Source organism: Aquarana catesbeiana, linkage group LG02, assembly GCF_042186555.1.
Source record: "Aquarana catesbeiana isolate 2022-GZ linkage group LG02, ASM4218655v1, whole genome shotgun sequence".
Lineage (NCBI taxonomy): Eukaryota > Metazoa > Chordata > Amphibia > Anura > Ranidae > Aquarana > Aquarana catesbeiana.
Window position 1 is genome coordinate 122,101,711 of NC_133325.1, and position 27,548 is coordinate 122,129,258.

General features: G+C 41.9%; 1 protein-coding gene across 2 annotated transcripts in view; it reads left to right on the top strand.

The window, feature by feature from the left end:
• The window catches only part of ATP8A2 (ATPase phospholipid transporting 8A2), a 1,045,467-nt gene that overhangs the window by 786,505 nt on the left and 231,414 nt on the right, over positions 1-27,548 (top strand). For both annotated transcript variants that reach the window (XM_073613412.1, XM_073613413.1), the window contains exons 28-29: positions 7,157-7,231; positions 26,803-26,925. In XM_073613412.1, the coding sequence (XP_073469513.1) occupies positions 7,157-7,231; positions 26,803-26,925 (198 nt within the window). The remainder of the gene's footprint in view (positions 1-7,156; positions 7,232-26,802; positions 26,926-27,548) is intronic.

Sequence of the window (27,548 nt, forward strand, 5' to 3'; positions counted from 1 at the left end):
CTTCCGGGTCTTTTGGTGTTGCTGAGCTCACCGGTGCGTTTTTTCTTTTTTAAGGATGTTCCAAACAGTTGATTTGACCACACATAATGTTTTTGCTATCTCTCTGATGGGTTTGTTTTGTTTTTTCAGCCTAATGATGGCTTGCTTCACTGATAGTGACAGCTCTTTGGATCTCATATTGAGAGTTGACAGCAACAGATTCCAAATGCAAATAGCACACTTGAAATAAACTCTGGACCTTTTATCTGCTCCCTGTAAATGGGTTAATGAGGGAATAACACACACCTGGCCATGGAACAGCTGAGCAGCCAATTGTCCCATTACTTTTGGTCCCTTAAAAAGTGGGAGGCACATATACAAATTGTTGTAATTCCTACACCGTTCACCTGATTTGGATGTAAATACCCTCAAATTAAAGCTGAAAGTCTGCAGTTAAAGCACATCTTGTACGTTTCATTTCAAATCCATTGTGGTGGTGTATAGAGCCAAAATGATTAGAATTGTGTTGATGTCCCAATATTTATGGACCTGACTGTAAAACATTTTGTTTTCTCTTCACATTTGTCGGTCTTTTTTTGTTTTTAGTGCAAAAAATAAAAAACGGAGAGGTGATTAAATACCACCTAAAGAAAGCTCTATTTGTGGGGAAAAAGGACATACATTTTATTTGGGTACAGCATCGCTCGACCGTGCGATTGTCAGTTAAAGTAACGCAGTGCCACATCGCAAAAAATGGCCTCGTCAGGAAGGGGAGTAAATCTTCTGGAGGTCAAGTGGATAAAGCTACTGGATTTCCTATTATATAGCGGCTATCTACCTCATCTTGTCTGCACTATTGCTCCTGGTCACCATTGTTTCCTCTACAGTAACTGATGGGAAAGCTAAAAATATTGACCTGCAATAGATGCTGAGAGGAAACCTTCCAGTGGGTAAACCTGTTCTGGAGACAGTTGTTAAGAGAGATATCTACTTGTTTGTGAGAAATCTCCTCTTACTCTCTTGCTGTGTCTCTGGGAGAGGAAATGAAGGGAAATTTCCCCCTCGGGACAGAAAGAAAAAACCTGAAAAGGGTGTCTTAGCCACCACCATACTTTTTTTAAATGTAAAAATTAGGATTTTTCCGTCATACTTACCTGTAAAATCCTTTTCTTGGAGTACATCACAGGACACAGAGCAAACATAATAATGACTATATGGGTTATACGCCACCTACTGGTGGATGAACACTGGCAGATAGTCAAACAGAAAGTCCACCCCTATATAACCCCTCCTACACAGTAAGGACCTCAGTTTTGTAGCAAAGCAATGAATATCCCAAAAAAGATGGGAGGGACCTCTGTGTCCTGTGATGTACTCCAAGCAAAGGATTTTACAGGTAAGTATGATGGAAAAATCCTAATTTCTTTATCGTGCATCACGAGACACAGAGCAACCATAATAATGACTACATGGGATGTCCTAAAGCAATGCCCTTGAGGGAAGGGAGACACAATCACAGAAACTGTCACCTGAGAAGGACTCCTTCTGCCACCCAAAACATATTGCGGCCAAAGCAGTATCCTCTGTGGCTTTGATATCTATTTGGTAATGTTCTGTGAATGTATGAACAAAAGACCATGTGATGGCCTTAAATCCTGAGCCACTGACACCTGATAGGAGATGGCCCAAGATACCCCCACACACCTGGCAGCGAGTGCTTTTACCAAAAAAAAGGGGTGGGGGACCTTGCCCTTTCAAGCTATAGACTCAAATGATTAACTGGCAAATCCAATGAAAAATAGTTAACTTGGATACCTCCTGCCCATCCCGGGCTCTACTGGCAGCACAAACCAGGATTCCTGACCTGTACCGACTAATCAAGTAATTCTGACTGCCAGAACTACGTCCAGAGTATCAGGATCAGAAAAGGCAAGACATTGTCTTGATTCAAGTGAAAACCAGACACCATACTAGGCAAAAAATGGATGAGGACGCAATATCACCTTAATATGATGCAAGACTAAAAACAGCTCCTTGCATGAAAGAGCCACCAACGCTAACACTCCACTTAGTGAAGTGATAGCAACCAAAGAAGCTACCTTCCGAGATAAAGGACTAACAGAATCTCTCGATTGGTTCAAAAAGTGGCCTCTGCAAGGACAGTCAAGATCAAATTCAAGTCCCAAGGACACAAGAATGGCCTGACAGGCGAGATTGTCTATGTTACATGCTGTATGAAGTATGAATCAAGGAGTGAGAACCCTGACCGTTAACGTCAATCTCCTTTCCCCTACCGATTGGAGAAAGAAAGAGAAAATCTCCCACTCATATTTCTGCGGGTGCCACTTCCTAGCTTCACCCCAGGCAAAAAAATATTTCCAAGTCCTGTAATTGAAGTTCCCTGAAGCTAACTTCCAGGGGCTCAATGGTGCTAAGATACAAGACTCAAGGCCATTAGGTCCCGCTGGACTGGGAGTGTTCAAGAAGTGATCCCCACAAGACTTGCTATGTCGGTGTACCAAGCCTTCCTGGGCTAAGTTGGCTAACACTATTATCAGTGTTACCACCTCCCGGATTCTTTGCAAAAGATGTGGGAGAAGTTGAGACAGAGGGAAGCATCAAATAAGGGGGAACTGATCCCCAAGGTGTTACCAGTGAATCTACCCCTATTGCCAGTGGGACGCTCATCCTGGACACAACCTGTCCCAACTAGTTGTAGAACTTGAAATTTAGTAGATTCACCTGCAGAGTTCCTTTTTCCACTATTCTATACCTGGAATATGCACGGATGATAGAGACAGTTCTTGTGTTGTCCCAGACAGAATGTGGTTCAACTTCATGACTCCTGGTGCCACCCTGGTGGTTGATATATATGCCCCTGCAGAGGCTTTCCTGGATAGAACCTACAACTGGTTTGTACCATAATCCAGAGCAAGGCGTACTGGGCAAAAGCTCAAAGATATTTATGAGCAGTATACTCTCCTGTGGAGGCCAAGTCCACTGAACTGTAGCCACCCTCAAACCAAATGGAGAAACTGGTATCAGTGGTTATTATCTTCCAATACCTGAAAGGAAGAATTCAACCTTTCTAGATTCCGAACCATCAACCAACAATCTTTAGCTGTGCAACACCCCGGGAACAGAGCCCTCCGGCAATCCAATGCCTGGATCTTCAAGTTCCAGACAGAGGGAGAATGATCCTCTCCAAGACCTGGAGTAGGACTGTACATAAGGAATGTGGTTCAACCTAGATACAGCTTCCTACTGCAAAATGTAGCGAAGGAAAATCTAGACCAACTGCTTCCTGATCAAAAGGTTATTGAGGTATACTGAGATTGACACCTCCCTGTGTCTTTAGCAAGTTCAGCACCGGAGCAAGGAGCTTTGTGAACCTCAGAAGCTGTGGCCAGCCCGATGGATGGTCACAAAAAAGAAAACAGACGACTTTCCACTGCAATTACAGAAATCTTTGATGAGGCTGGAAACAGCCTGGCGCATGAAGCTGTGTGTTTCCTAATGATTATGGGCCTCGCAATCTACCTCTTGCAGAGAGGTCATCACTGAAGTAGACGGATGCCCAGCGGATTGAGATCTAAAGATAGACCTCATGTCCCTATTCAGTTTTGAAGCTGCTACCATTTAATTGTTTTACAATAATGAGCCCATAACTTTTGATGCAAGGCCCAACGCAAGGCAAAGACTGACCCCGCTAAGGAAGTAGAAACCACCTCAGAGACTGCTCCCTCAGATGCCTCTTTCACTTAGGAGGGAAACCTGGGCAGTCTCCCATCCAAGTACTAACCAGGCTTGATCTGAGATCAGGCGCCACAGTGGCTCAGATCACCTTGATGCCATTGGTCCAACAGGAGACGTGAACATTGCCAGACCACTGAACCTGAGGATGATGGCACCCTTCTAAGTCATTTAGCTAGTCTAACAGATACATAATAAAGTGACTATATTAGACAAACTAATACGCAGTTCCAAAAGGATGCAGGCCTAGACAATGTTGGTCTACCACTATACAACCCCGTAAGTATGCTGGTACCCAGATATGCAAACATGCAGGTATACAAGTATTCTTGCCATTCATGCATCTATGTATGCAACTCAAGGCAATAAGCACGTTTATATGTAGTCCTAGTTAAAAAAACAGATATGTATGTAGTCCTAGGCAAATAGGGCAAGTATACAGTTTAATGTAAATAAGCACATAAGTATAGAGTTTAATGCAACTAAGTACATATGTATACAGTTTATTGTAAATAAGCACATATGTATACAGTTTAATGTAAATAAGCACATGTGTATACGGTTTAATGCAACTAAGCACATATGTATGCAGTTTAAACTAAGGATATACGTATGCAGTACAAATGAAGACATGCCAGCATGTGTTTAAGCAACATGCATTTATGGAGGCATGCGTTTATGGAAGCATGTAGGTATGTGCTTAAGCAAATATGCGTTTAAGCAAAACGAAAGCGTGTCCATGCAAACACGCTCTTACATAATACGTACCCATGGAGACATGCATTTACACAATAAGCAAGCATGCGTTTATGAAACGTGTTTATGCAACATATATTACGCAAAACGCATCTATGCAAACATGTCTATGCACCATGTGTTTATGCAAACATGCATCCACACAAACACGTATATCTATGTAACATGCATACACACTTATGCCCACACGTCTTTAGAAACATATGCTTAAAAAAAACCTGCGCTTACGCAACATGCATCCACGCAGATGCGCCGTCGCATCCAGCCTTGGGGGGGCTGCATGCTGGGCGCCGCTTGCTTGTCAGGCACGGGGGCCACGGGGCAGGGCCCTCTGCGAACATGTGCCTATGCAGGCTTGTGTTCTATGCAAGTAAGCAAGCATGTATACTATGCTGCACCTGGGCCCATACTAGTTATAGTCAAGATTAGCCAAGTACATAGGCATCGAATGCAGCCTCTATGCTGCTTCAACAGCCGAGGGCTTCTTTCACACCTGTGCGACCCGTCCTGCGATTTGGGACTGCAAGGTCCCTGACCAGTCGCACCCCATGATTTCCAATGTGTACCCTCCACATCCGTGCAACTTCAAGTTGCAGTGACCTCAGCGCAGCCCCTGCGCCACACCGGTCCAACCTTGGTGTGACATGAGGTCCATAGGCCTCAAGATTACACAGGCACTGCTTCACGTCGCTGCAAAATAGCATTAAAGTTGCGGCAAAAATGCACGACTTTCAAATTGCATGTGAAAAGGGAGCCCCAAAACATGCTATTCTGGAGACAACTCCTTCAAGTGCACCGATGCCCATGGTCTTCCAAACATGTGCTTATGCCACATGTATGTATGTATGCATGCAACATCTATGCAAAACATGTGTTTATTCAAGCATGTGTTTAGGCAACAAGCTTGCAAGCATGTATACTATGCTGCAGCTGCACAACTGCACTTGGCCCCATACTAGTTTTTACTAGTCTAGCACATATGCATGCCATGCAGCCTTTTCCTGTTCAGCCTAAAAGTAAGTTTCTGCAGACCAAATGAACATTATTCTGAAGTTTGCAAGTATGCACCCATTCAACTGCACCAGGCCCCACACCATTTTTGTGCCAAATGCACAGTATTCTGGAGACCCAACACTTTAAAATGCACTGCTAGGGGTGTATCGACTTACAGTTGTACAGGCCCCCCGAATTAAGCAGTATGTATGCAGTATATAATCATGAGTTGTCTGGCCACACATTTCTCCCATAGTAAATACTCACACTTCACTAGTATCCATGGGCTGGTGTCTCAAGAGGCCCTGCGGAAGCTGTTGACCACATGGCTTAACATGTTCGCCCTTCCACTTCCTGCCTATATAAAAATAGGCAATACTGAGCACGCCTGTGCCCTCTAGTGGCTGTAGGAGAAACAGCAGCCCATATGACTAAGAAGTACACAGCATGATTAAACAGCACACTGCCCCCAGTGGCGACTGGGAGAACATACAGTCAGATCTCTCTCTTTTTTTTTCTTCTTTTAAAAAGAGAAACTGTAAAAATGCAGGACTTACCATTCCCGCTGCAGGACTCTGAACATTACAGGAGTCCAATCTTCACCCATCAAGGTGAGCTTTGTCATAAAAGACCTTCAGGGACTGGGTCCCCCTTAATGTGGGGTCCACTCCCCTGGACCTGTATAGCACCCTGCAGGAAAGCACCTTGGTCAGAACAAACACTGCACAGGGTTCCATTAAGCAGGGTCCAGCGCCGTAAGGCTGCATTACAGGCAAACCTCGAGGAATCCTCTCTCCTTCCAACGAGGCTCGGGTACCATCCATTTTGGCTGATAGCTTTTTCGAATGGATCCGAATGAAGTCCATGATTCTAAATAGAACTGTCCAGACCTCCAAGTATGCTCCAAGAGCACATGTATCACATCAGTGACCATTCCACCTTACAGACACTGGTCCTTCCTGTGTATGAGGGGTTATATAGACGGGGGACTTCCTGTTTAACTATCTGCCAGTGTCCATCCACCAGTAGGTGGCGTATAACCCATATAGTCATTATTATGGTTGCTCTGTGTCCCATGATGTACGATAAAGAAAAAACACTTTAATGTTAAGTGAGAATACAGCTTTCATATTAAAAAAAAATGGGTTGCCTGCCTTTCCTGTTCTCATCTGTTGCAGCATTTTGTTTGCTGCAAATCCACAGGTGTAGTAAAACAAAAAAGAGGAAATAAAAATGTAATACCAGACTCAGACATGGGCTCACAACACACATGTATGCTTGTAGATATAAGCTCCTAGAATGCTTGTATTATGGTGCAGATTTCACTAAGCAGAGCGACCTGATAGTTTAATCAAGGCTCTGGTGGAAGAACATGCATCTGGTGAACATTATTTGTGATCTTCCTGACTATGCACACAGTGTGCAGAAAGGCGTGTACAACTGATGTATGCCACAGAGCCCAAAACAGCCCAGGTAAAATATTCACCATAACAAGCTGATTTGAGCAGAACGACTTTGAAACAACAATGATAATTACATTCTAGCAACATCACACAGCTGTATCCAGCTGGTGGTCCACATTCCAACGTCTGCCCCCCCTTCCCTTCCCCCCAATATATGGAAACATTTAGTCAAGTATCAAAATATAATATTGTACCTCTGTCTTATGTTTCAGCTTTGGTTCGCATTTGTTAATGGATTTTCTGGACAAATCTTGTTTGAACGATGGTGCATTGGCTTGTACAATGTGGTAAGTGACTCATTTTTGGTTTTTGATTACACATAAAAGTGGGAAGAAAGTTCCCTCACTAGTTCTGTCTGTGATGTTAATCGCAATCCATTATCTTACTCCCAGTTTGTTCATGTTATGTTAAACTATATTTTGAGAGAAAACATCTTGTTCTGTTGCAGCATATGCCCCATATTTAAAACAGTTGTTGTGGAAGTAAATTCGGTATAAAACCACATTTTCCATAAATCAAGCACCAGTCCCCCGGCAGAGGTCTGAGATGATGTTTTCACATTTGTCTAGTAGTATTGGTCTAACGTTAAATAACATGTTGTCTTCTGGATTTTATGTTCCTAATACACCTACCACCTATTTTGCATATAAAGAATGTTAAAAAGATCCATGCCACTTGACCATGGCAATAAAACAAAAACTTGCATTCCTAAAAATTGTAAATATTTCTTCCTAAGACGATTCACACTTTCCCGTTGTGTGGATCTGATCTTCTCTCTTAGCCCATCATTCAGTCTGCATAAAATAAATAGGGTAATCCTATGTTTTATAACTTGTGCCTTGTACCATGGATACTACCTGACAAACTAACGAGACAGCCATTCATAGTCAATGAAAGGTTTAAACTCCTCATAAGGGGGCACTTTTTTTTTTCTCTCTACTGCTTTTCATTGGCTAAACCAAAAAAATCCTGATGCCTAAATACATATTTAAACACCCCAAATAAGCTTCTAATACGCTTGTTTACAGACACAAAAAAACTCAGGTGTAAATCCAGCCTAGTTTGAATGAGATTCTACATTTTTTTCAGTTTACCAAAAAAAACTTGAACAAACAAAACATTTTTTGCCTTGACATACACTGGTACTGCCCATGTGAAAGGGGCCTTTCAGACATCTTTCACAAAGAATTAAAATTTTTCCAAATGAATCCAGTTAGGTAGGTAAATGTGTGCATTCTGGTTGGAAAGTAGGAAATACCGATAAAAATTCTACATTAAATACACACTTAAAATTAGTATATCTTAATCATATCACCAAATTTAGTGTTAAAAAAAAAAAGAAAAAACAACGGCTCTCTAAAAAGACATACAAATTACAATACACGAGAGCCCATATTTTTTTACCTTTTGCCTTTGTTCTTCTGTATATATATTCCTTTAAATTTAGGATATGCTGTTTTCTTTTAATATTGCATTAAAAAATTATGACGCGTTTATGTTAACACATGTTAACACTGTAGTAGATTGTTAATTTTTTTGGGGGAAACTAAACAGTCTCATTTTATTTTTGGTCCTGGTTGTAAATACAGTGGGGTGTGGCTATTACTAAAAAGACAGGGGAAGCCTAATATTAATTTTGAATTGCTTGCTTTTGAATGTGAACTTATGATAAGCTACGTGGAAGGGGAGATGCCTGATTGTGTTATATGCATACATTTAAACTAAGGGTAATAAGAAAGCACAAAGAAGAAATCATGAATTGAGCTTATAATGACACAGGATCTATGAATGGAGGGGAAGGGGCTATCAATCATCCACCTGTCCCCCATTTATTGATCCTTTGTCATACAGTATCTCACAAAAGTGAGTACACCCCTCACATTTTTGGAAATATTTTATTATATCTTTTCATGTGACAACACTGAAGAAATGACACTTTGCTACAATGTAAAGTAGTGAATGTACAGCTTGTATAACAGTGTAAATTTGCTGTCCCCTCAAAATAACTCAACACACAGCCATTAATGTCTAAGTGAAAAGTGAGTGTGAAATGTCCAAGTTGGGCCCAATTAGCCATTTCCCTCCCCAGTGTCTTGTGACTTGTTAGTGTTACAAGGTCTCAGGTGTGAATGGAGAGCAGGTGTGTTAAATTTGGTGTTATCGCTCTCACTCTCTCATACTGGTCACTGGAAGTTGAACATGGCACCTCATGGCTAAGAACTTTTTGAGGATCTGAAAAAAAGAATTGTTGCTCCACCTAAAGATGGCCTAGGCTATAGGAAGATTGCCAAGACCCTGAAACTGAGCTGCAGCACAGTGGCCAAGACCATACAGCTGTTTAATAGGACAGGTTCCACTCAGAACAGGTCTTGCAATGGTCGACCAAAGAAGTTGAGTGCATGTGCTCAATGTCATATCCAGAGGTTGTCTTTGGGACATAGATGTATGAGTGCTGCCAGCATTGCTGCAGAGGTTGAAGGGGTGGGGGGTCAGCCTGTCAGCTCAGACCATACGCTGCACACTGCATCAAATTGGTCTGCATGGCTGTCTTCCCAGAAGGAAGCCTCTTCTAAAGATGATGCACAAGAAAGCCTGCAAACAGTTTTCTGAAGACACGCAGACTAAGGACATGGATTAATGGAATCATGTCCTGTGGTCTGATGAGACCAAGATAAACTTATTTGGTTCAGATGGCGTTAAGCATTTGGGGTGTCAACCAGGTGAGGAGTACAAAGACAAGTGAGTCTTGCCTACAGTCAAGGATGGTGGTGGAAGTGTCATGGTCTTGGGCTGCATGAGTGCTGCCGGCACTGGGGATATACAGTTCGTTGAGGGAACCATGAATGCCAACATGTACTGTGACATACTGAAGCAGAGCATGATTCCCTCCCTTCAGAGACTGGGCCGCAGGGCAGTATTCCAACATGATAAGGACCCCAAACACACCTCCAAGACTACCACTGCCTTGCTAAAGAAGCTGAGGGTAAAGGTGATGAACTGGCCAGCATGTCTCCAGAACTAAAACCTATTGAGCATCTGTGGGGCATCCTCAAACGGACGGTGGATCAGCGCAAGGTCTCTAGCATCCACCAGCTCCGTGATGTCATCATGGAGGAGTGGAAGAAGACTCCAGTGGCAACTTGTTAAGCTCTGGTGAACTCCATGCCCAAGAGGGTTAAGGCAGTGCTAGAAAATAATGGTGGCCACACAAAATATTGACACTTTAGGCCCAAATTTGGACATTTTCACTTAGGGTTGTTCTAACTTTTGTTGCCAGCGGTTTATACATTAATGGCTGTGTGTTGAGTTGTTATGAGGGGACAGCAAATTTACACTGTTATACAAGCTGTACACTAACTACTTTACATTGTAGCAAAGTGTCATTTCTGTAGTGTTATCACATGAAAAGATATAATAAAATATTTACAAATATGTGAGGGGTGTACTCACTTTTGTGAGATACTGTATGACAAAGGATCACTAAATGGGGGACAGGTGGATGATTGATAGCCCCTTCCCCTCCATTCATAGATCCTGTGTCATTAATAGAAGCTGTAGCGCAGATCAGGCAGAAAAGGCCAGGCAAAGTCAAGTTCTCTTGATGAGAGCTCCTGGCAGCCCATTAGTGGTATGAGCCCTTGCTGCACCAGAAGATTATGGGGGTGCGAGGGATGGGTAGCACAGATAAAAATTTCTACAGAAAATAGAAGAATCAGGACAAAGGGTAAATCATACTAACTATATGTTATGTCCCTTGTGCTGAGTTTTCAGTTTTTAATATTAGCTAAACTTAGGCCCTAAATAAGTTTTCATTCTCCCCTGATTGTCCTATGAGGCTGCAGGACCCCTGACCCTCTGTCTGGACAGTGCTGATTGGCCCTTTGCTGATCACATGCACTCTCCCAAGAAAAAAAACTCTCTAGCAATACACACCAAACTGAGCATGTGCAGAGTGCCCCCAAGGCTCTGTTCTATCGGAAAATGGCTTGGAGACTGTGGAAGAAAAAGCAGATCAGAGAAGACAGGATGAAACAGCCTTTTTGCACAATACAGAAGATTATGGGGTACAAGGGATGGGTAGCACAAATAAAGATTTCTACAGAAAATAGAATAATCATGACAAGGGGTAAATCATACTAACTATAAGTTATGTCCCTTGTACTGAATTTTCTGTTTTTATTTTAGCTAAACTTAGGCCCTAAATAAGCTTTAAAACAATTCCTCGCTATAGGGAACAAAATCCCTAAATAAAAGCTATAAATCTTGTAATAATAAGTGATTTTGAGAGATGCGGGGAGGGGTGTGGTTGGAGGGGCGGGGGAGAAGAGGAAAAGGGGATGATATGGAGGGCCAGAGTACAGTAAAGAATTTATAAAGAAAACAAAACAATTCCTCACTGTCCCATGTAGTTACAGCACTGTGGAGAAGTTCATCCTCAAAGTGCACTATAAAGGCTGTGTAGTTGTTTAAGTTGAGTCACAGCATGTTACTCTTTCTCTCAGCACTTTGCCCCTGCTCTGTGTCTACTTTAGAGATTAGAGGGCTGTTATGAGTTTTCATTCTCCCCTGATTGTCCTATGAGGTTTCAGGACCCCTGGCCCTCTGTCTGGACAGTGCTGATTGGCCCAGTGCTGATCACATGCACTCTCCCCAGAAAAAAAAAAAAAACTCTCTAGCAATACACACCAAAGTGAGCATGTGCAGAGTGCCCCCAAGGCTCTGTTCTATCAGAAGATGGCTTGGAGACTGTGGAAGAAAGAGCAGATCAGAGAAGACAGGATGAAACAGCCTTTTTTTCACAATACAGAGGATTAAACCCTTAGGTTCCACAGTGAGTATAACAAGCATGCTTTACTGCATATACAGTGCCTTGAAAAAGTATTCATACTCCTTGAAATTTTCCACATTTTGTCATGTTGCAACCAAAAAGGTAAATGTTTTTATCAGGATTTTATGTGATAGACCAACACACAGTGGGACATAATTGTGAAGTGGAAGGAAAATGATAAATGGTTTTCAATTTTTTTTACAAATAAATATCTGAAAAGTGTGGTGTACATTTGTATTCAGCCCCCTTTACTCTGATACCCCTAACTAAAATCTAATGGAACCAATTGCCTTCCGAAGTCACCTAATTAGTAAATAGAGTCCACCTGTGTGTAATTTAATCTCAGTATACATACAGCTGTTCTGTGAAGCCCTCAGAGTTTTGTTAGAGAACCTTAGTAAACAAACAGCATCATAAAGGCCAAGCAGACAGGTCAGGGGTAAAGTTGTGGAGAAGTTTAAAGCAGGGTTAGGTTATAAAAAAAATATCCCAAGCTTTGAACATCTCACGGAGCACTGTTCAGTTCATCATCGGAAAATGGAAACAGTATGGCAGAACTGCAAACCTACCAAGACATGGCCGTCCACTTAAACTAACAAGCCGAGCAAGGAGAGCATTAATCAGAGAAGCAGCCAGGAGGCCCATGGTAACGCTGAAAAAGCTGCAGAGATCCACAGCTCAGGTGGGCGAATCTGTCCACAGGACAACTATTAGTCGTGCACTCCACAAATCTGCCCTTTATGGAAGAGTGGCAAGAAGAAAGTGATTGTTGAAAGGAAGCCATAAGAAGTCCCAGTTGCAGGTTGCAAAAAGCCATGTGGGGGACACAGCAAACATGTGGAAGAAGGTGCTCTGGTCAGGTGAGATCAAAACCGAACTTTTTGGCCTAAAAGCAACATTCTATGTGTGAAAAAAATGAACACTGCACATCACCCTGAACACACCATCCCCACCGTGAAACATGGTGGTGGCAGCATCATGTTGTGGAGATGCTTTTCTTCAGCAGGAACAGGGAAACTGGTCAGAGTTGATGGAAAGTTGGATAGTGCCAAATACAGGGCAATCTTAGAAGAAAACAGCCAGATCTACAGTGGAATGGTTTAGATCGAAGCATATTCAATTGTTAGAATGGCCCAGTCAAATTCCAGACCTAATTCCAATTGAGAATTTGTGGCAAGACTTGAAAATTGCTGTTTACAGATGCTCTCCATCCAATCTGAGAGACTTTTCTGCCTAAACTGCCATTCATAGAAGCTGCAGTACAGTTTCTATGAATGACATAGGATCTATGAATGGAGGGGACGGGGCTATCAATCATCCTCCTGTCCCCCATTCAGTGATCCTTTGTCATACATAGAAGTTCAATGCACAATTTCTTCTTTGTGCTTTCTTATTATCCTCAGTTAAAATGTATGCATATAACATAGTCAGTAATCTCCCCTTCCACACAGCTTATTATAAGTTCACATTCAAAAGCAAACAATCCAAAATTAATATTAGGCTTCCCCTGTCTTTTTAGTGATAGCCACACCCCACTGTATTTATAACCAGTACCAAAAAATCTACTACACTATTCTATCCAGGGCAGGAGTGGGGGAAAAGGACAGCTTAGCATGACGTACATAACGCATGGCGCAACTGAAGAAACTGGTAAAACCACCTGGGCTGTAGGGGTTACTCCATCCTTAGCTGCTCATAGTTTTTAAGATGGCCATTCTCGTATAGTTGAACTAGGGTGATTACCCCAGCCTTCTCCCATCTTTGAAAACCTTGAAGAATAGATAACTCATGCAACCTGTCATTACCCCAGATAGGAATATATCTAGTAGGGTAAGAGATTTCCAACAGTTTTTTTCTGCATTCCATGTTTTGTACATTGACACCAGAGTGGGCATGGCGGCATATGAAGTCCACCCCCCATTGTCCCTCCAGTACATTAGTGTTGACCGGCCCCCAAACACCTGGGGAAATAAACAAAAGGCAGCACGAGAAGATGTTACAGAATCCCATCCTGCAAAATGCTGTAATTGAGCCGCTAAAAAGTATATCCTTGGGTTGGGTACTGCTAGTCTCCCAGCAACCTTAGGGTGCTGCAGTATTTCCTTTAAAAGGAGGGGCTTTCTTTTTCGCCAAATCAAATGTCTTAATGTGCTATTGATCTTTGCAAAGTTTTGAAGGGGTTTTTAAACAGGGGAAATCTGTGAAAAGTATATTACCTGAGGCATCCAAATCATCTTTAGTAGGTTTATAAGACTTACTATAGAAAGGGGTAGCTTACACCAGATTTTGCTTTGACTTTTGAATCTAGAAAGTAGTGTGGCTATATTACCTGAAATATACACCTGAGGATGAGCGGATGGATATAGCTATACCCAAGTAATTTATAAATGACACTACCTTGAGATGGGACACTGCGGATGGTAATGAATCCGGCTCCAGTGGCAAGAGCATGGATTTTTCCCAATTCATACCCAGCCCTGAAAACCTGCCGAATTCATCAACATATTATTATTATTATTATACAGGATTTATATAGCGCCAACAGTTTACGTAGCGCTTTACAACTTCACAACAGGGAGTGGATTAGAAGCTTTGTGGTGACATTGGTTAGGAAGGGGCGTATCTTGGAGATGTTGCGGAGATTGAGGCGGCAAGTTTTGGATAGTGATAGAATGTGGGGTCGAAAGGTTAGTTCAGAGTCCAGGATTACACCTAGGACCTTGGCATATAGCGCAATCTTCTCATTATCCCCTCTTACCATACCGGACGCCTGCAAGAGACAGGCCAGGGGCCTGCAAGCTAAGTTGTCTTATTTCTGTAACTTATACAGTCCTCTTGGTAAATTTTTTATCTCGGTTTCCTATTTGCTCCAGGGTGGGATGGGAACAGAACATTGAATCTATCTCAGAGGAGGCTTGGGAGGAGATTTTTTGGTCCCTTCCTCTCACCTCTTTCTCTCCATCTCATAGATTGATGCAGATTTTTATTCTACATAGGGTATGTAGAACCCCAGGATTTTTGTATTCCATAGGCCTGAAATCTGATCCAGCATGTGCCAGATGTGGAAATTCAGGTACTCTAATACATTTATTGTGGAGATGCCCTAAACTCAAGAGGTACAGGGAAGGAGGTGGTTGGCACACTTAATGGGCTTTTTGCTCTAAATATTCCAGTTCAAGCACTTATATGCCTATTGGGCTATCTTGACCCTACTCTTTACATTTTTCCTATTTCCAATACTATTTTGCGTGCTCTCTTTGTGGCCCGTAAACAAATTGCCCTTAGGTGGACGTGAAAAACATTTTTTTAAAGAAACTCAATGAGTAATTCAATGCCTTCTGGGCACAATGGATGGAGTCAATGTCCCCGTTTTGTAAAATATGGTAAAAAATGCAATTAAATAAAATCTGATTGAAAAAAAATCTACTACAGAGTTAAAAACATAAACTTATCATAATTTTTTTTAATGCAATATTTTTTTTAAAACAGCACATCGTATATTTAAAGTGTTACTAAAGCCACAACAGTAAAATTAGCCTGTTTATGCAGTAATGCATGCTTGTTATATTCACTGTGGAACCTAAGGGGTTAATCCTCTGCATTGTGTAAAAAGGCTGTTTGATCATGTCTCCTCTGATCCTCGACCATCTTCTAGTGTCCCCAACTCATCTCCGGATAGTACAGAGGGTAGGGGACAAGCTGCACATGCTCAGTTTGGTGTGTATTGCTAGAGAGTTTTATCTTTCTTGGGAGAGTGCATGTGATCAGCACAGGGCCAATCAGCACTGTCTAGACAGAGGGTCAGGGGTCCTGCAGTCTTATAAGACAGTCAGAGGAGAATAAAAACTCCTCCTACAAGCCTTAACCAGACACTGATAGAAGTCACGAGACTGCCCTAACTGCTGATGAGAAAATGTATTTAGCAGTTTAAAATTTACTAAAACTATTGTATTTCCATGTTCTATGTACTGTGGGAGACCAAATATAGTAAATGCAGGCTCCTGGGTTTAGTTACACTTTAAGTCAGTCATACATGGTTCAAAATTCAGCCAGTTCAGCAGGGACCGGCCGAATTTTGATCCATGTATGAACAGGCTGGTTGTATACAAGCCTGTCAGGCTTTCCGTAATGATAATCGACAACACTGATCATTGAATTCTGATGGCTGGGAAGGCGTCCCACTGTCAGAATACAAAACCACAGCAGGAAGGATTACCACATCCACCTCGAATCAGATCGATTTTTTTTTTTCATTGAAAGCACTTGGTGAATGAAAAAACATGATCAATGTATGGGCTGCCTTAACAGCTTGCTGACCGTATACTGCATATACTGTTTACAGCAGCAAGGCGGCTCTCCCAGGCAGGATCACGTACCTGTATGTGATCCTGTACTCCCCGGTCTGGGGTGCGCGCCGCCGGCGATCCGCTCCCTCTGTGATTGGACACTGCAGGAGCCAATCAGCAGGTCCATCCGACGAACGCGATGTCCGATGGAACCCGCTGATCATTCGGGACGCAGGCAGAACAAGGCAGATCGCCATTCTGTGAGAAAGGAAGGTTGTGATCCTATATTCCTGCAAAGCAGGAACATGGATCTCTGCCTTCCCATAGTACAAGAATCTCCCCCACAGTATGCACTCCCTAGGCACACATTTAACCCTTTGATCTCCCCTGATGATAACCCCTTCCCTGCCAGTGTCTTTAGTACAGTGACAGTGCATATTTTTAGCACTGATCACTGTATTAGTGTCACTGGTCCCCAATGTCGCATTCTTGCTATAAGTCGCAACAGTAATTGCCGCTGATTGCCACCATTACTAGTAAAATAAATACAAATTTTATAAATATCCCATAGTTTGTAGACGCTATAACTTTTGTGCAAACCAATCAATATACGCTTATTGGGATTTTTTTACCAAAAATATGTAGCAGAATACATATTGGACTAAATTGATGAAGAAATTCGATTTTTTTTCTTTTTTTTGATTGGATATGTTTTATAGCAGAAAATAAGAAATATATATTTATATTTTTTCAAAATTGTTGGTCTTTTTTTGTTTATAGCACAAAAAAATAAAAGCCGCAGAGCTGAAGTGATTAAAGAAAACACTCTCTACACAAATAAAAATTCAGATATTGATGACACCTCTTTAACAACAGCCCCTTGGCAAGCGCCAAATAACATTACATACCTGTATGTCTATTTACACTTGTATCTAATTAACAGTCAATGCCTCTAGTAATTAGCCAGTCTGGGAACCCTTCTTTGCATACCACTTAATTCCATTTGTTTCGCTGACATCATACAGCTACAAATACACAGCTGTGCATTTTCCCAGTCAATAGACACAACATTAAAATGCTGTGTATTTTACTTCCCCAGATAATACAGCAGAGCCAGTTCTTGAGCCAAAAATGGCCACTTCTAATATGTCATCTGGTCTGGTTTCTGGTGACAATTTGTACCTCTTCTGAAAGCCGTATGTAAGTGAAGCTCGGGGAAAAAAAAAACAGCTTTAGAAATCACTAGGATGTGAGTGGGATTAGAGCCACACTGAATGCATGACGGATACTACAGAGCCTGCTAATGACTGAAACTGCAGATAAATGGAGGAAAGATCACTTTCAGTGGACAGTGTGTTCTGGGGAGACACCTCAGGCCCAGCATAACAAAGGATCTATTATTCCACAATTATTTCTCGCAATCTGAGATTAACGGGAAGAAAGGACATAGTATCCCAGGTCATTCATAAAAATGGCTTCCTAAAATACAACAAAAATTTTAAGACCAAGTTAACACATGTAACGTTAAAAAAAATCTATAGCTTATTTACAAAAAAGAAAAACAAAAAAAAAATCAGATTTGTTGATGCTGAATGCAAAATGAGGGCAACCTCACACTAGAGCTGCACGATTCTGGCCAAAATGAGAATCACAATTTTTTTGCTTAGAATAAAAAGATCACAATTCTCTCACGATTCTTGTGACGTAAAATCTTTCACATTATCCAAAAAAGAAATTGGGGTAACTTTACTGGTTAGTTTTTTTTTTTAATTCATTGAAGTAATTTTTTCCAAAAAAATTGCATTTGAAAGACCGCTGCGTAAATACAGTGTGACATAAAATATTGCAACAACCACCATTTTATTCTCTAGGGTCTCTACTAAAAATATATATATAATATTTGGGGGTTCTAAGTAATTTCCTAGCAAAAAAAAATTATTTTAACTTGAAACCGACAAATGTCAGAAAAGGGTTTAGTGTTTAAGTGGTTAAACTTTCCTCATTAACACACAAAGTATATTCCTTTGACAAATCGTTACAATGTTTATACTTAGTTCCACTGCTAAAGAATGCTGTGATTCTTGGCAGGCTGCCCATTTTTTTTCTTCCTTTCTTTTGACGGCTGTGGCTTCAGAAGAGCAGAGAGAATTCTTTGCATAGAAAGAATCGTGAAGCACCTTTGTCAAGATCGCAACGGGGAAAAAAATTGCGATAACGATTCTTGACGATTAACCGCACAGCTCTACCTCATTATACGCGTGTTTTCATTTATGCTTTTCCACTTGTTAATGCTTTTTGCACTGTGTTGTACATTTATTATAAGTGGGCCCTCTGTGCACATCCCAAAAAAAAAAAACCTCCCTTTTTTTTCCCCAGTACACCATAAAACAACACCTGTCATTTAAAGGGTAAGTCCACTTCGAAAAAAATCGTAAATTCGGAAATTCGAAAAAAAAAAATCGGAAATTCGTAAAAAATCAAAAATTCTAAAAAATTTGAAAAAAGTCGGAAATTTTAAAAATCTGAAAATCATCAGAAATTCGAAAAAAATCTGAAATTCGTAAATTCGATAAAAATTGGAAATTCGGAAATTAGAAAAAAAAATTGGTAATTCGGAAATTCGAAAAAAATCTGAAATTCGAAAACCCCAAAATTTGAAAATCTAAAATAATAACTAATATGATCTATTAAATTATAGGTATTGGAATCCCCTTTCAAATTTGGCTGTTAGTGAATGTAACAAATCTGAATTTATCCGAAGTTACGAATTATCTGAAATAATGAATGCCACATCTAAACAAATGGAACAGAACAAATGAATAATTATAAAAGTTTTTATAATTATTATTAATTTGTTACATTCCATGCGTTTAGATGTGGCATCTGTTATTTTGGAAAATTCGTAACTTTGGTTAAATTTGTATTCGTTACATTCACTAACAGTCAAATTTGAAAGGAAATTCCAATACCTATAATTTAATAGCTAGTAATAGTTAAGTAATTATTATTATTCACTAACAGTCGAATTTTCGGAAATACAGATTTTTTTTTAGAATTTCCAATTTACTAATTTTTTTGAATTTACGAATTTTTATGAATCTACATTTTTTCGAATTTCCATTTTTTTTTTAATTTCCGAATTTACGATTTTTTTGAATTTACAAATTTTTTTAGAATTTCCGATTTTTTTTTTACGAATTTCCAATTTTTTTCAAATTCCCGAATTTACGAATTTTCCAATATTCTAATTTACGAATATTTGGAAAAGTTCAATAAGCGGGTTTTCATTCATTTGGATATTTCCGAATTAACAAATTTGTCGACATTCGTTAAAAAACAAATTCAGAACGAAACTAATTGCTCATGTCTAGTAAAAATCACCAAGCGGGTTATACAACCACTTTAAATCTAAAAGGCAATGCACTGCAATGTGCATACACGAGTTTTGTTGTAGCACATTACCGTACATGATAACACATAGTTGAATAAGTGTGTAGAAAATGTGAGATGCTGCTTGCCCAGCTCAGTGCATACAAGTATAGGTAATGGCCTTAGCCAGCGCTGCTATACTGGCCATGCCGCTGACGCGTTTTGTCCAGCGGGCAGCACATTATACTGTACCTCAGGCTTGGAGCGGCACTAAACTAATCTAAGGTCTCACAAAGTTGAATAAGCACGCAAAAGTGTAAAGGGGTCCTGAATGGGGCAGGTTTGCTTCATGTTCATTTGTGAGTCCACAGTTTCATATATGGGTATGAATAAATAAACTAGACTTATTATGCAGAAACACTATTGCAACATGGGAATATATCACCACAGCAATGATGCTTCCATGTACAAAGGTAATCATCTGACAACAATCTATTCTGTAAAATATTCTTCTGAAAAGAAAGAGCCCTGCTAGCAAACTCTCCACTGGTGGTGTTGCTGCAGAAATAGAACCTGTGTAGGTTGAAATAAGGGAACTGTCATTGCTGACGGCTGCAGGCTCCAGGGCTATCATCCTCCACATCCTGACTTCATTATCTCTTATGCCGCGTACAACCGACCGGACTTTATGGCATACTTGGTCCTGCGGACCGGAGTCCGTCGGACAATTCGATCGTCTGTGGGCTCCAGCGGACTTTTTTCCCCAAAAGTTCGACGGACTTAGAAATGAAACATGTTTCAAATCTTTTCGATGGACTCGAGTCCGGTCGAAAAGTCCGCTCGTCTGTATGTTAGTCCGGTGGACAAAAACCGACGCTAGAGCAGCTATTGGCTAATGGCTATGAACTTCCTTGTTTTAGTCCGGTCGTACGTCATCACGTATGAATCCGTCGGACTTTGGTTGATCGTGTGTAGGCAAGTCCGTTCATTTGGAAAGTCCGTCGTAAGGTCAGTCGAAAAGTCCGCAGGACGAAGTCTGCCGTAAAGTCCGCCTGTGTGTACGCGGCATTATAGAGTCCCACCTCAATGTACTGCTCTTCATTTCTACTTCTTCTTAAAGTGACTCTATTGCTAAAATCAGGGGGCAATATAAACTATACACAGAAATTGTAAAAATCCACGCTCAGTCATATACTACAAAAATGATAGCAGCCACTCTATGATACCAACTAATACACAATATAAAAAAAAGTATAAACAGCGCTATAAGAAAATGTGATCATGCAAAAACTTTTTAAAATATAAATGTGATCATACAAAAGCTTTTTAAAATATAAATGTGCAAATAAAGTGCAAAAATACCTCCTTACAAAACGTCATATACACTATTAAGGAACTGATAACATCAAAATAAATTATAAAGTGCAAGCGTGCAAATGTGTACTTTGCATGTGTACAACTGATAACCAGCCAGCATACATCAGCAAAACAAAATTGGAAAATCCATAATTGGTGAATAGTCCATAGGTGAAATAAATCAATCCATCTAGAAAGTGCACTGTGTAATGTAAACAGGTAAAGGGATCCACCACCAGCAACACCCTCTTAAATACACCTCTTACCAGATAAGCAGGACCATAAGTTGCAATGGTCAAACGCATCCAGAAATCTAGCATTAACAGCTGATCATCCAGAACGGCCGTCAGTGGACAATGATCCCAATGAGTGACTCGAAAATGTTAAACAGAAGATACTACCATAGTGAAGGCCATCAGATGGTCAGATATTGCTATTGGCATGTTCATCATCACTGGGCTCTTTGAGTGGATAAGCATCATACTCAGGCTGGAACCGGTTCATGATGATACCTAACTGGTATGCAGCATTAAGGTGTTCTTCTACTTTACCCAATCTGGTGTATGTTCAGCTCAGCTCAGTCAACAAAACATCAACAATGTCACAGGCTAATGACCCAATAAACTATATAAACTATATCCCTACAAATAAAGATAAATACCTATCCTGCCACCTGCACTGCTGATTGTTGCTGTAATACTGGGAGCGTCAGATTCCTGATCCTCTGTGCCACTCAGTGGTTCCTCAGTAGTTTCTCCCGCTTATCTTCATGTCACTACTATATCCTACAGTGCTGTAGGAGTCAGTGTGAGGAACCACTAAGACTAGCAGTGTACCAGGAGATCGAGATAGAATGAGATATGAGTCCAGAGACGGGTAACAAAAATGATAAAAGGTCTAGGGGATAAAAACATATCGAGAGCGACTTCAGGAACTTAATATGTACAGTCTGGAGGAAATAAGGGAAAGAGGAGACATGATTGAAACCTTTAAATACATCAAGGGGGTGAATAAGGTTAAGGAAGGCAGTCATTTCAATATGAAACCAAAATCAAGAACATGGGGACATGACCTCAAACTAACTTGAGGAAAGTTCAAACCAAATCTTAGAAAGTATTATTTTACTAAAAGGGTAGTTGATGATTGGAGTAAACTACCAATAGAGGTAGTGAGACAGTTGACAATAAATGGCTTCAAATATGCTTGGGATAAACATAGATCTATAGTCAGACAACAAGGTTAATGAAAAAAAACAAAAAACAAAAAAAAAGCAAACAAAACAAATAAATAAAATGGGCAGACTCAATGGACTACTCAGTCTTTTTCTGCCTTCACTTTTCTATGCTTCTTATGTCCCGTACACACGTTCCGAATATCGAACGGCTGATCGTACGTCCGTTTTCGCTTAATAGTCGCAAGTAGAAATTGAATAGCTAAATAAAGTCACGAAAATTCTCGTACGACACAAAAAAAAATCGGAAGTGATGTCATGTGTTGTAATGTATTGGTATTGAATTTTCCAATGACAACTATACTGACTAACCGAAAATCGATCTGGAATCGTACGAGGAAAATTTTCATGCATGCCCGATCGAATAAGATCTGATGAACGGTCGTGATCGGCTGTCGAAAGTATTGTACACACAATCCGAAAATAGTACGATCCTTCCTCGGACAACCGTTTTCGCACGATATTCCGATCGTGTGTACGGGCCATAAGTATCAGTTTCTAAACAGACTACAGGTGGTGATTTCTCTTAATTACACCGGCAATAGGCGGCAGTTGTAATTATTTTTTTGCAGGAACAACTTTTAATTACAGTTTGATTTTAGCAACCGAGTAATTTTTTTTTAAATTCTTTATTTTAAGCAATTTTTGTACAAACAGACATGTGAGAAACATTAGCCAGTGTTTACCAAAAAATGTATATTTATACTGTAACTCACAACATAAGTCGCATCATGAGTGAGCACACAAGACACAAAAGTCATATTCCGTGTCATGAATTATCAGTTATAGCAGACAATTGAGTCTCTACCATTCTGACCGTATGTCAATTTTCTTACAAGAGAGTAACATAATCAGGGGCAGCCCGCACATCAAGGGCGCACGGGCGCCACCCCTCTATCCACGCCACCCCCTATATGAGTAATGAATAAATTCATGCAAAGAATTAATCTATCCACGGCCACCGCCGCCACCCCCTATTCATGCGTCCAGCCCCTTTCAGGACACCGAGCGCATGAATTACATCGGCGGGGGTGTTTTTTTGAAGCACCTGATTAGAGCCAATTCTATTTGCTCTGATAGGCTTCAAAATAGGGTGGCCTCGTGGCGCAGAGCCCACCCAGGTGTGTTAGAAAAGCAAATGAATATTCACTTTTCTAACACTGAATCGCCTCGCCGCTAATCAGGAAGCGTGGGTTTGATTCCCGTTTCCTGATTGGCTGAAAGGTCAGGTGATCCTATTGGACGCCTAGGAGGAGGGGGATGCACTGCCGCCGTGATCCACACCACAGAAGCAGGAAGAAAGCTGCCGGACACGCTGCCCGCCCGCTTCCTAGATGGGGTAAGTGCAGGGCTTTGATATCCTGTACGGTCCTCTGGGGAGGTTGCCCCTGCCGACGCTGCCAATCGACTGTTTACCACCCCCCCCCCCAAAAGAAAAAAACCAATAACTGCCACTGAACATAAAAGATACAAAGGAAAGGAAATGCAAGAAATAGAGAGCGAGAGAAAACAAAAAGGGGAGAGAGGGAAGGAGAGGAAGGAGGGGCGTGGAAAAGCTAGAGCACAGAGCCATATTCCCTAGAACAGGTATAAAGGGACCAATAAAACCACTTTTTATTACATTTCTCTTCTTTGCCTTGCAAGGTTGTGGTAATACTCTCCATGGCGTAAATATTCAGCTACTTTGGTGAGCCATAACAAGATCGTAGGGGACCATTCCTGCTTCCAAAGGGCTGGAATACATGCCTTTGTGGCATTTAGAAGGTGGACCAACATTGAATTTTTGTATTTACGTTTGGAGAGATGTGAGTAGTGAAAAAGATACCTGGCCGGGTTAGAGCCAAAGTTGTCAGTGAGTTGCTTGATAAAAAGGGTAGTGATATATAACATGTACTCAGACTGGTCTGGAGTGGTGAGTGGGGAACCCCAAGGTTCTCTCTTGGGACCAATTCTATTCAATATATTTATAAATGGTATAGAGTATGGGATAACTAGTTCAGTCTCAGTTTTTGCAGATGACACAAAGATAAGCAGAGTAATAAACTCACATCAGGACATAGAAATTTAGCAGAATGACCTTAACAAAATAAAGGAGTGAGCAGACAAATGGCAAAAGAAGTTTAATGTGGAGAAATGTAAAGTAATGCACTTGTGGGCAAAAAAAACAAAGGATCTAGGGGTGCTAATAGATGACAGATTGAGCAACAGCATGCAGTGCCAAGCTGCAGCTACCAAAACAGGCAGAATATTAGCATGCATAAAAGAAGGCATATACTCCAGGGAAAAAACTATACTTCTGCCACTTTATAAAACTCTGGTTAGACCTCATTTGGAGTTTTCCTTCCAGTTCTGGTCACCAGTCCTCTGAAGGGATGTGCTGGAACTGAAGAGAGTCCAAAGAAGGGCAATAAAACTAATAAGGAGACTGGGGGACCTCAATTACAAGGAACGGCTGCAAACACGAAATGTATTCTCACTGGAGAAGAGACGCTTGACAGGAGACATGATAGTGATCTACAAATACCTCAATGGGGATCCCAGCATAGGAACTAAACTATTTAGTCCTAGGGAGTGTATAAGGAGACAGGGGCACAAAAAGAGACTGGAGGAGAAGCGGTTTAACCTTAAACTGCGTAGGGGGTTCTTCACTGTCAGGGCTTTAAGGATGTGGAACTCTCTCCCACAATTGGTGGTGACTGCGGGGAGTATGGATACTTTTAAAAGATTCTTATGCCGCGTACACACGACCGGACTTTACGGCATACTTGGTTTGGCGGACCGCTGACTTTTTTTTCCCAATAGTTCGCTGGACCTAGAAATGAAACATGTTTCAAATCTTTCCGTCCGTTCATCTGTATGCTGGTCCGACGGACCAGATACAACGCAAGGGCAGGGTACTGCATCTCGCGCTCCCTGCAATAGGAAAAAACAATTTTCCTATTGCGGCGAGCGCGGGGCATACCAGGTCCTTAGGTCTGGTATGGATTTTAAGGGGAACCCCCTACGCCGAAAAATCAGCGTGGGGGTCCCGCCAAAATCTATACCAGACCCTTATCCGAGCACGCAGCCCAGCTGGTCAGAAAGGGGGGTGGGGACGAACGAGCGCCCCCCTTTCTGAATCGTACCAGGCCACATGCCCTCAACATGGGGGGTGGGTGCTTTCGGAGCGCTCAGAGAGCATACCAGCCGGAGAGAGCGTCATGTCAACATCGGAAGAAGAGAAGCAGAGAAGAAGGCAGAAGTCCAGGCCCCTGCTAGCAAAAGAGCGGCAAAAGAGCAGTAGATAGCGGAGGAGCCCGGCAGAAGACTCGGAGAGCGCGGGGAAGAATTGGAGAGACCCCCGAAGCCGGAAGAAGACCCCCGAAGCTGGAAGAAGACCCCCGGAGCTGTCTAATAAATTACTTTAAAAACCTGTGCAGTGTGTTTTTTTTTATTGACACTTTTTCCCTAGGTGAATGGGTAGGGGTACCATGTACCCCATACTCATTCATATAGGGTGGGGGGCCGGGATCTGGGGCCCCTCTTATTAAAGGGGGCTCCCGGATTGCGATAAGCCCCCCGCCCGCAGACCCCGACAACCAACGGCCAGGGTTGTCGGGAAGAGGCCCTTGTCCTTATCAACATGGGGACAAGATGCTTTGGGGTAGGGGGGGCGCAGGGCGCCCCCTCCCCCAAAGCACCCACCCCCCCATGTTGAGGGCATGCGGCCTGGTACGTTTCAGGGGGGGGGGCGCTCGCTCGTCCCCACCCCCTTTCCTGATCGGCCGGGCTGCGTGCTCGGATAGGGGCCTGGTATGGATTTTGGGGGGGACCATCCCCTTCAAATCCATACCAGATCTAAGGGCCTGGTATGCCCCGCGACGGGGCTCGCAAGGTGTCAATCTCGCCGATAAAAGCAGCGAGATTGACTTCCTTTCCTAGTCCTGTCGTACCCGAGTCACGTTCTAAATGAACGGACTTGGCTGTGTGTGGGCAAGTCCGTTCATTCTGAAATTCCGCCGTAACTCCGACAAAAGTCCGTCGGGAAGATCGGCGGACCTAGTCTGCCGGAAAGTCCGGTCATGTGTAGGCAAGTCCGTCCGTTCAGAAAGTCCGCCGGAATTCCGGCGGGAAGAACGTCGGACCTAGTTTCCCAGAAGGTCCGGTCATGTGTACGCGGTATTAGACGTACATCTAAAAAGACACAACATGCAGGGATATGGGAAAGCATTGTAGACACTGATACATATACACCTTCACAAGTTGAACTGGATGGACTATTGTCTTTTTTCAGCCTTACCGACTATATAATTATGTAATATCTCGTACCTGAGACCAAAACCCCTCATGTTTTTGGCAAGACCAGAAGATTAGCAACTTGGTACCCTCAGCCTCTCAACAGGGTCATTTTAATGAAGTTATAGGCATAAAGGCAATAATGTTGAATAGAGGTGTATAGTGGGGGATATTCTAAAATGAACACCGTAGACTCCTAGCAGGTTGGCAGACTGAAAACAGTTTGGCAAAGAATATTTGTTAATTCCATAAATTGTAAGGCAAATGAATAAACTATTAATACATAAATAAATTGTTATTAAAAATGTAACATTACATGTGCATAATAGGAACCTATTACGATGCAAGTAAAGAACTGTATGATTCGTACTACTTCGCTGCGGGGTAATTCATGGGGCATGGCAGTTGTTGGATCGTTGTGACTGTGACACATTAACAACCTCTTTAGGTCTTTCCTGTCCTCTTTCCACATTGTTATCACCTTTGTAGTGATCACTATCACTCTCTCAACAGATTTTCACTGCCTTACCGCCTTTCACACTGGGAATCTGCGAGCGAACCTGCAGCCAAGACAGCATGCTAAGGTTTCCACAGCTCTACAAAATCACTCAGAATGCAGATGGATTTAACACAAGAGTAAGTCTGATAGAAATAACGAGTGCTCAGCCATGCTTATGATACCAAAGTGCTGTTTCTATTTATGGCAGGGATTTTGTCATCGACATTTTTTTAGGCAACACAGATCTAATATTAAAGGTTAAAGGGGTTGTAAACCCTCGTGTTTTTTCACCTTAATGCATCCTATGTATTAGGCCCCTTTCACACTGGGGCGTGGGGCGGCGTCAGCGGTAAAACGACGCTTTACCGTCGTATTTGTGGAGGTATTCGGCCGCTAGAGGGCGCTTTTAACCCCCGTCAGCGGCCGAAAAAGGGTTAAAACCACCCGCAAAGTGCTGCTGCAGCAGCGCTTTGCTGGCGGTATAGCCGTACTGCCCACTGATTTCAATGGGCAGGAGTGGTGGAGGAGCGGTATACACACCGCTCCTTCACAGCTCCAAAGATGCTGCTAGCAGGACTTTTTTTACCATCCTGCCAGCGCACCACTCCAGTGTGAAAGCCCTCAGGCTTTCACACTGAAGAGACAGGAGCGGCTCTTTCAGGGTGCTTCGCAGGCGCTATGTTTAGCGCTGTAGCGCCTGCAAAGCGCCCCAGTGTGAAAGGGGTCTTAAGGTGAAAAAACTTCTGACAGTGACGCCCCC